The sequence below is a fragment of the Chinchilla lanigera genome, unplaced genomic scaffold, assembly GCF_000276665.1.
Source record: "Chinchilla lanigera isolate Chin_1 unplaced genomic scaffold, ChiLan1.0 scaffold00050, whole genome shotgun sequence".
Classification (NCBI taxonomy): domain Eukaryota; kingdom Metazoa; phylum Chordata; class Mammalia; order Rodentia; family Chinchillidae; genus Chinchilla; species Chinchilla lanigera.
Window position 1 is genome coordinate 17790476 of NW_004955451.1, and position 10195 is coordinate 17800670.

Here is a 10195-nt window from a genome sequence, read left to right on the forward strand (position 1 = left end):
CTGGGGGCAAGCACATTTTTCTTTGAGGCCCCTTCCCTATTTATTTCAGAAGGCCGTATGCAATAAAGAAGTGAAACATCTAGAAAAGTTAATGCCATCTAACACATACAAGGTTTATTCTCATCTCTGGCCTCTCCTGCTGCAGCTGCAAAAACGCACCACGTTGACAGCAGTCTTGGCTCCACAGAGGTGAACATAGGTGATACCGCTCCGCCGAGATGGACAGACCTGACCACCCTCCAGAGTCAGACAGAAATAACTGGGGACCATCTACAGCTTTGGGTCATCTTTACTTTTCTGCTCCTGTCTCTGCTATAAAAAGAACTGACTATATTTAGCGCCATGTTTTACTTGGTTTTCTTTCCCTGAGTCAGATGGGAACCGTTTCTCCTCACTTCCCATGTTGAGAGTTCCCCAAAGGCAAAGATCACTTCCCTTTTTGGCCACACAGCTCTCTCTAAACCGTGCTCGCCTCACCCCCACCGCCACCGCCGCCAGCAGAGAACAGGAAATCTCCAGGGACTGGGAGGGCGTCTTGGTGCTCTCATCTCACACCTCCGGGGAGATCACTCAACCGGGGGCCCAGGGGACGGAGCCCTGATTCAGTAGAGCCAAAACTAGATTAAAATGTCACGGGTACCTTCTAACTGAATGATCTCCTTAGGCGGTGCGTGCATCAGACAATAGGACGTTAGCGGTGGCAAAACTTCAGAGGCCCGGGGGCAGACGGATCCGGAGCCGCACGCGCGCTCTGCCGCCTCCGGGCCGTGCGGCCACGTTAGCAAGCTCCCCGGGCCACACTTCCCGGTCTGTGAAACGGGGCCCAACGCAGGCCGCGGGGACGCAAGGCGCGCAGACGCGAAGCCCTTCCCGGCCCCGCCCGCGCGCGCTCCCTGAGGAGGGAAGAGCGGCGGACGGCGCGACGAGCGTGGGGAGCCCTGTACCTGGTGGCTGAGACGCAGCGATTCAGGGCCGGGGCGCGCACACCGCCGTCTGCCGCCTGCCCGGAGGCCAAGGCCGTCCAGGGGCCCGTCGAGGAAGGCCGGCGGCCTTCGGTCTCTCACAGAGTACTCGGGATGGTAACGGTCCTTAACTGCGGCGCCTAACCGCTCCGCGTCGCCCGGGGAGGGCAAGGGTCGGGAGGAAGACAACAAACTTGGACACTGCACACTGCCAAGCCGAAGCCAGCACGTACTACAACTCCCGGCAAGCCCCAGGGCCGGGGGCCTGTCGACTCAGAGCAGGGCGGCACGCGGTGCTTCTGGGAGTGCGCCTTGCCTCTTGACCTTCTGGGTATTGTAGTCCGTCTTATTCGTGTTTCCAGGAACGAGCCGCTCCTTTTCCCCTAGAAAACTACGACACCCAGAAAACAGCGCGAGCCAGGCTGATCCAATAGGAGCGTCCCTTGTAACGAGGCGCGGAACCCGGCGCTGGCAGCTCAAGATGGCGGATGAGAGTGAGACAGCAGTGAAGCCGCCGGCACCTCCGCGGCCGCAGATGATGGAAGGCAACGGGAACAGCCATGGGCATTGCAGCGATTGCGAGAACGAGGAGGACAACAGCTACAGCCGGGGGTAACGAGATCCTCGGATTCCAGTTCCCGTCCAGTCTCCCACAGCCTGGGTCTCGGGGTGCGGGGAAGTCACCGGGAGCTTAGTTTAACCCCACCTCCATATTCTTATTGGCTAAGAGATTAAGATCCTGCCCGGCGATTGGTTGGTGCCTTTGTCATTTACCAAGGGTGGATGCTTGGTCTATTAAGAGCCGGAGACGTTCAGTACTTTCATTATATAAAAGTTATGCTGTGTGATATACCGCTCGTATTCTTCAGGCCCGTTGAGGGAAAGAACATGTTGAACGATGGTTTTCCGTGGCACTGAATGGGCAGTCTAGTAAGTACAGTCCCGGGAGAACGTTACTTACAGAGGTGTACGAACAACATGACTAGCAATAAACGAGTAATAAAACATTTCCTTGTAGTTCACTTTCAATAAGGAGATTCACCGGGCTATACAAACAGTGTATGTAATTATGTTGTAATTATAGAGAGTCCCAAAGTATAAACTCACCTTATAAACACAGTGTGATTATCCGTATGATAGTGTTTTGGCTTATACGATGTTGCTTCAAATAATCCGTAAGTTTCCTGAACGGTATATAGTTAGGCCTTGGAGCATCTTCCTCTGTTAACTTTGTGAAACCTTCAAATAATTGATCGATACTTCTTAGACAGCATTTAATACTTGTGGACTTAATACTGCATATCTTGCGCTTTAGGGACTTGTCATTAGAAACTACTGTTATTTGTAACTCGGGGAGAAAAACTGCACCAGACATTTGAGTGTTATTTTTCCAAATCAGTTTTAAATTAGTAAGCCACAGCTTAACGTTCATCTTCATATTGTTAGTATCTAGTGCTCGTTCTCTCTTGCTCCCTGTCTGTGCTTACATGTATATTTTTAAGCTGAAAGCCATGAGTTACTGTTACGGGTATGTAACTCCTGCTGAATCTGTGGCCTTCTGGTTGTTACAGCCGCCTCGTTCACAGTAACTGCCAGCTCATAATCTCTCCCTACCCCCAGGTAAAGAAGAAGTAAAGGTAGAAGGTTGAAGTCTTTAGATAAACTTTTATTTTTTATTCTGCTACCTTGCAGAGATGGGAAAGAAGAGGATTATTTAAGTGGTTAATACTCTTTTTGTGAGGGGCTGGGGATTTAGCTCAGCGGCACAGCACCTGCCTGGCAAGCGCAAGGTCGTGAGTTCGATTCCTGGTACTGGGGAAAAAAAACCCAAAACAAACAAACAAAAAATCTGTTTGTGGTGAATCTTAGAATAAAGGATCTAGCATTCTCATTCTTCAGCCAGCATGAAAAATTACAAGAATGTAGAGAAAAAGGAAGCTTACCATATTTGGTCTTTATGATTGTTCTGTTCTAATTCAACAGATATATTGTAACAGAAGCCTTGTTTTGAAGTTCAGTATTCCTGAGAAGGGAAAGCTGAGAAAGAGGAAGTAGGAGCTGTAGAGGGGAAGGCAGCTCTCTTGAGTAGATACACACGTCATAGACGAGCATTATTGAAGGTGAAAGTCATTTCAGAAGTGAAAGTATGGCCTTTTCTTTGCTCTTTATGTAATTGCTTTTAGTTTTCTCTACTAAACTGTTGGCCTGATCAGTGTCTTTGGTTCTTTAATAGGTTTTGTTCCCTATGAATTACAGAGCATGTGCTCAGCATGTGGAGTGCCTGGGCTCAATCCCCAACACAAAACAAAGGGGCTGGGATGTAGCTCAGAGATAGAGTGTTTCCTTGAAGGCACAAGGTCCTGGGTTTGTGCCCCAGCACTATAGAAACAAAACAAGAAGGAAAGAAAGAAAAAACCTGTTGCCAGAAATTTCTCTGTAGTTCAACAGCAAAGTGATAACCAAAAAACGAAGCAAAACAGAAAAAGCCTTGAAAATGGTTTGTTGTTTTCGGATGTGATTATGCTTAGGATGAGCCTGCCACTTTTAGAGGGCTGTGAAAAGGAGTTTGGGGGTGGGAGGTGGAAAGCAGAGAGCCCAGTCTGAGGGAGAGAGTCTGGTTCTGGGATAGATCAACATTTTCCCATTCACTTTCAAAGGAACCTGTTCTGGGAAGAAGCAGCATGGCACTTTGGGAAAAGTATGACACTGGTTTCAAAGCCTTGTTCTGGCAGTTGTTAGTCCTGTGACCTTGGGAAAGTTACTTAACCGAGTTGCTGTGCAGATTAAATGAGAGAAGCATCTGGAGTATAGCTTCCCTCTCCTGTCCTTTCTTCCAGTTTTCTGTAATCTTTCCCTGCCTTCCTTCTACTCTTACCACATACTGTATTTTTTGTGACTTTTCTTTTCTTTTCAGGCAGGGTCTCACTATGTAGTGCGGGCTGACCTTAAACTCACTATGTAGCCCAGGCTGGCCTTGAATTCACAGCTGTCCTGCCTCAGCCTCCTGAGTGCTGGGATTAAGGCATGTGCCACCGTGCTCCTGGCTTTGAAACTTTTCTTGTAGCAACAGTTAAATAGCACATCTGAGAATTTAATGTGTCCAGCCCTTCCCTCGCTTGGCCATTATATGCATGAACGCAGGGATCGTCTTCAATGCCTGGTGCTTAGTGGGTATTAATGAGTATTTGTTGGATAAATGAATGGCAAGTGTTAAAGTGCTTGGCCCTACTAATAGTTTCATTTCCCCTCAGAGTGAAGGATGTTAGATTTTTCTTATATACATTTTCTTTCCATAGCAACCCTTACTATAATTTTTGTGAATTGCCTACAGAAATCAAGCAACATCTAGTTTGATGTGGAAGTCCATACTGGGTTTTGTTTGGGGAGGGGATTGCTTCTGGAAATGTTTTTGTCTTTACTTAATATTATTTAACATGTTTTCAAAAGTCATATAAGAATTGAAGCTGATGTGGTGTCATGTGCCTATAATTCCAATATTCAGGAGGCTGAGGCAGGAGGTTTGCCAGCCTAGGATACATAGGGAAAACCAATCTAAAAAAACAAAAACAAAAACAAAAAAACAAACAAACAAAAAAATTGATGGGAAATTTAAAAAAAAAATTGATGGGGACTTTTTCCTTTTTAGGCTAAAATACAATACACAATTAAAGTTAAAGCTCCCTTTTTCTCTTAGGCGTCTCAGGATGGATTCACAGTACTGTAACAAAGTCATGCACTGAATTAATGAGAAGCACAACTGTGCTGGTTGTTTCTTTATGTGTGAATTTAGTTTTTGATGTTTGTAGTTAGTATGTTTCCTCCACAGTTAAGTAAACATAAACACTTGGTGAGTATGAAACTTCATATATATGTGTATGAATACATATGTGTGCATGTGCATAGGTGCTTGTCTGTGATAAACTACAATTGTGTACATCTGTCTGCAAGTGTGTACATCTAATCCAGGCTGTGTACTTCTGTCTAGTTTTTCCTCATGGTTTTGTTTCATTTATTTTAATACTAAGTTTCCAATCTGGGGCATTCTCTCTGAGCTACCTCCCTAGCCCTTTTTTTACTTTTTATTTTGAGACAAAGTTTTAGTGAGTTGCTGTGTTGCCCTGGAAGGCTCAATGTGACAATCCTCCTGCCTCAGCCCAGGATTACAGATGTGTGCCAACATGCATGGATTCTGTCTGCTGTTTTCAGAACTACTTTAAACACACACACTTGCACTTGCCTAGTGTGTGCAAGATCTTGGGCTGGATCCCCCTACTGCAAAGGAAACAGGAAAAGAGGTCAGCATGTGCTCTTTAGTTTACTTACTTGAATAAATTACCTTCAACTTGTTGAAGCTGGGCGTGGTGGCACACACCTGTAATCCTAGCACTTGGGAGGCTGAGGCAGGAGGATGGCTTCCAGTTCAAGGCCAGCCTGGGCTACAAAGTAAGCTCAAGGCCAGCCTGAACTGCATAGCAAGATCCTGTCTCAGAAAGCAAAAAACAAATGAAAAAACCAACAGCTGAGAGGGGAGTCAGACTAAGACACTTTTGGAGCTGCCTCCTCTGCAGTTCCTGATTCATGCACAGGTTTAATCTGCCTTTTCTCTCCCTTAGTCATGTGAGCCTGGGTCTCACGAGGTATTCCAGAGCGACCTCATTCACAGGATCCTGAGTGCTGGGTAACGGATGCACCGCACACCTGGCTCAGTTTCCCTTCGGGGGTGCAGTGTAAGGGATGGAGCCCAGGGCCTCACGTGCTGGGCAGGTACTACATCTTCTACACCCCCACTTCTTTTTTTTTTTTTTTAATTGAACGTTTTCCAGTACGTGTTACTTAGGAATAACCCTCTGGATCTTGCAGTGGGTTTTAATTTTGGGGTAGCAGGTAAGTAAAGTTTGGGGATTCTGAAAGAAAGCACTAGACTGTTCTGTTCTAGCCCCCGTTGGGGTTTTCTCTGCAGTGCACGGAACGAGGATGGATGCAGCCGGATGTGGGCCAGGATTCCCGTGCTGGGGCAGTCTCCTCTGCATCCCGCTAACCTCAGACTCGGGGCAATCTGACACTATTCTTCCACTTCTGGGGATGGAACCCAGGATCTCTCACTCGGCCTCAGCCCTTTTTTTATTTTTTATTTTGAGACAAGGTCTCATTAAGTGGCTGAATTGCTCAGGCTGGGCTTGAGCTTGATGATCCACCTGCCTCAGTCTCCTACAGTGCTGGGCTGCATGCAGTGTTCCTCCTCACGGCCTTCACCCGGGCTCTGAGAAGCCTTCTCGTTTCGTCTGTGACGTAGCCTCACCTGTGAAATGCCCTCTGAAGGAGGGTTTTCTGAATGTGAATTCCATAAGGCTGCCCTTCCTCGTTTTTTGTTTTCCTCTTCAGATTCTCCCAGAGGGGCACTTCCATGTTTATTTGATGGCTGTGGCCACAGTAACTGCATTCAGCCTTTGGAAGGAAGAAATTTTCTTTGGTCCCTTTTTCTTCATTTTTGCCTTTAGCTTTTGGTTTTTCAAAACTAGATTAAAGGGCCAGGGATAGAGCTCAGCAGCACAGCACCTGCCTGGCAAACGCAGAGACCAGAGTTCAAGTCCTGGTACCCAAAAAAACAAACTAGATCAAAGCAGAAATGAAAAGAGAAACCTCATCACTGATACCAAATAAGTGTTCTAGTTTTGTTTCCCAGTGAAGTGGCAGTTAAAAAAGAAACTAATCAAGAGCTGCTTCAAAGAACAGAGACTGGAAGAGCAGAGACCAGGAGGCAGAAGAAGTGAGGCTGAGGGGGTTTCTCCCTGGGAGACTGCTGCCTACCGCAAGCCAGTGCTGCTGATTTTCCTCATTGTTGCACTAACTGCAGCTTCATGAAGTTAGCCGTGAGCCCTCTGCCTTTGGCGTCGGGAGTTGTAGTGACTTCAGAGGATCTTCTTTAGCACCTTCTAATTTTTAAAATCTGAAACCTCTACTCCTTAAGCCTCTCCTCTAATTCCTCGAAGGTGCTGTTGGATTGTTGCACACAAAACACAGCGTCCTCTGTTGAGAACTCCGCTCAGGCCCTTTGACGTGGCCAGTGCTCGCTTCTCGTGTTTCTGTGCGGGTGGTGGAGGCAGCTGCTGTCACTGCAGCCTGGGTCAGCTCATCCCAGTCCCACCTGCACAGGCGAAGGTGTTGTTATGAGGTTTGGGATTTGCATCCCCGCCCTCCCCGCCACGCCCTGCTGGGGAAGGACCGCCCCCTACAGGCTTGCCCTATAGGCAAGCAGCTCTCAGCTCTCCTTTGCCATCTCAGATGGATGTCTTTTCTCTAATGAGTTGCCCTCTGCATCCCTCCTGAATCTGTAGAAGTGTGAGCCCTGGTTCCGGTTCTGTCCAGCAGCCTGTGGCATTCCTGTCGAGTTGGCAGCCCCTTTGAACTCTCCTCCCCAGAACAATCTTTGTGGGCCGTGCCGGGGTGGACTGTGGCTGCCAGCATTAAGTCGTTGCTCAGAAAATGACTTTCATGTATTTATTTTGCTTGCGTATTTATTTATTTTTATTTTATTTTATTTTTTTTTGTGGTACCAGAGATTGAACTCACGACCTTGCGCTTGCCAGGCAGGCGCTTATGCCACTGAGCTGTATCCCCAGCCCCCATTGTGTATTTGTTTTTGCAGGACTGGGATTAAACCCAGTTTAATAGCTCAGGCCTTCTGCCTGAGCTATAGCCCCAGCCCAAAGTCTTGCTGATTCACCAAGCTGCCCAGGCTGGGCTTGAATTCATGTTCCTTCTGCATCAGCCCCCCCGGGTGCTGGGCTTACAGGCCTGCCCCACCCAGCCCAGAGAAAAGCACTGAGAGTGCTGTGTGAAGAGCATCTTACTTGACCTTGGAGTCACCAGCCCACAGCTCAGGTCAGCAGACTGAACATCCATGTGTGTCCTGTTCCCATCAAACGGTTGGCAGGGCTCTTGGCACCGCTGCGCACCTATGACTCCCCTGACAGCACTCGAGGGCGAGCAGAGGGTGCTGGAACAGCGTCTGCAACCCTGGCCCAAGCTGCTGTGCTCTCCACAAGATCGAAGGGAGCTTGGGTGGCAGAACTGCAGTGTCCTCATCTTTCCCGCAGTTAGGGTGCACAAGTAGGCTTTTTAGTTTTTATTTTTTTATCTAAATAACAATTTGTGGGAATATGCAGACTTCAAGGTATTGGGTCAAGGGGTCCAGAGGACAGGTGGCTGGGTGGTCCGCACTGTGTGGCTTTCTCCCAGCTCCTGGGCGTGTCCCTTCCTCTGGGCTTTTGGTTTTCCGAGGATTAGTGGGACCCCTGGTGCCCGTGTCTGCCTCAAGAGTAAGTGGTTTTGCAGAAGGAAATCTGACGTTTAAAGGTGGAAGTAGAGGTTGCAGTTTATTTTAGTGAGTGTCTGAAAAATTCACATTTTTAGCACCAAGATTTTTTTTCCAGTTTTTGAGACAGGGTCTCACTATGTACATCATTCTAGTTTTGAACTCACTGTGTAGCCCAGGTTGGCTTGAACTCAAAGCAGTCCTCCTGCCTCAGTCTCCCGCGTGCTGGGACGACAGGTGTGCACCACCGTGCCCGGTTTAACACAAAGAATTAATGGCTTTTAGAGTTAGAAAACAAGGGGCCAAAAGTTGTAAATATTATTCTTTTCACTTCTTTTCTGTTGATCCTATACATCTGTTTAAGGCATTGACACATTTGAAATAGTTACAGTAGAGCTTTTTTGTTTTAGCTTTTCTAGAAATAGGACAGATTTGAGGAAGGAGAGGACAGTAAGGAATTTGAGCTCTGGAGTCTGAGGCAGGCAGATTGTGAGTTCAAGGCTAGCCTGGGCTCCACAAAGAGAGCCCCTCATAAGAAAAAGGAATTTGACCCCGCCCTCCTGGCAGTCCTGGGGCTGAACCCAGGGAGCACGAAGCAACATCACCAGCACTGTTTATTTATTTTGGGGCTGGGTCTTGCTAGGAGGCCAAGCTGGCCTCCTAAGTGGCTGGGGTCACAGGTGTCCAGAAAGTTGGTAGTTTAAAATCTTAACAGCGGCCCAGGAGAACACGCCTCTCCCTCACATTCCGAGACTATGAATGCGGCTGCCCTGTGGAGACAGAAATAAAGATCAGTGCTGACCTCCTTTGGGCTGAGCTTTTCAGAGTTTTATTTCAGGCTCTTAGGCCTGGAAGACGTCCATCAGGCATGTAATTATTAAACGCGTAGTTGTGTGTTGAGTACAAGCAGAAGGGCTCTGAGAGACAGCTGTGCGAGGTGTGGTCTCTGTCCTCTGGATTCTGTTTCATTTTAGTATTGGGAATGGAACCCCAGCTCTTGCACTGAGCTTATCTCTGGCCCTGTGTTAATGTTTGTATTTTGAGATAGCTCACTAAATTGCCCGCAGCCAACTTGAATTTGTGGCCCTCCTGTCTCAGCCTTCCAAGGAGCTGGTGTTGCAGGCACGGCCTACCACACCCCCCTGGGATGCGTGTGTGCCGGTTTGTGATACTGAGGATGTACAGTAGGCACATGGCCTCCCACTGAGTTACATACTCAGCTTTCCAGTTCTTGTTACTTATTTTTGCATTTTTGAGAAAAACAAAGCAGGCTGCCCTTGAACTCATGACCTCCTGCCTCAGCCACCTGAGTTCTAGGATTACAGGTACGCACTGGGCTCCTCTTTTCTTTTGGGGTAGGGAGGACTTGTGGAGTTGCCCGGGCTGGCCTTGAACTTGTGACCCTCTGCCTCAGCCTTTGAAACCCACAAGCGAGCGAGAGCTGGAAGCAGAGGCAGCTTTCTGGGCTCAACGCTGCTCTTCCCATACAAGAGGATCCTGGGCCTGGGCCTCAGGTGACACAATGATATACTTCTGCCGGGCGTGGCGCACACCCATCATCCTAACGCTTGGGAGGCTGAGGCGGGAGGATCACCCTGAGTTTAAACCCAGCCTGGAGCACACAGCGAGACCCTGTCTCAGAAACCAAAGGGGATGTGCTCTGACAGCTTTGGAGGCTTCTCAGAGAAAGCACTACAGGGCTCGGACAGCAGCAGCTGGGACACTGTGGAGATGGGTGGCTGCCCCTAGGTCCCGATTGTGGTTGGTGGCTGCCTGACTCACCTTGGTTTCCTTCGGTGCTAAAACAGGTTGACCCTGGCCCTGATCCCTTCCGCTGGGCCTCGGGCAAGCAGGTCAGGTCGCGGGTTGCACTCTGCACTTGAGTGTCGTCGTCGTCGTCGTCGTCGTCGTCGTCGTC

At 48.4% G+C, this 10195-nt stretch overlaps 2 protein-coding genes across 6 annotated transcripts in view; one reads left to right on the forward strand and one right to left on the reverse strand.

Moving 5' to 3' along the window:
- Dcakd (dephospho-CoA kinase domain containing) overlaps positions 1-1034 on the reverse strand; it is a 22242-nt gene extending 21208 nt beyond the window's left edge. For 2 of the 4 annotated variants that reach the window (XM_013519156.1, XM_005394562.2), the window contains exon 1: positions 641-797. The gene's annotated coding sequence lies outside the window, so the exon portion shown is untranslated. Of the gene's footprint in view, positions 1-640; positions 798-944 lie in introns of those variants that run through there. The other 2 variants (XM_005394561.1, XM_005394560.1) reach the window with 2 other exon arrangements.
- The window catches only part of Nmt1 (N-myristoyltransferase 1), a 27807-nt gene continuing 18598 nt past the window's right edge, over positions 987-10195 (forward strand). The window contains exons 1-2 of one of the 2 annotated variants that reach the window (XM_005394559.2): positions 987-1079; positions 1350-1574. In XM_005394559.2, the coding sequence (XP_005394616.1) occupies positions 1444-1574 (131 nt within the window). In that variant the 5' untranslated portion in view covers positions 987-1079; positions 1350-1443. Of the gene's footprint in view, positions 1080-1349; positions 1575-1791; positions 1893-10195 lie in introns of those variants that run through there. The other variant, XM_013519153.1, reaches the window with a different exon arrangement.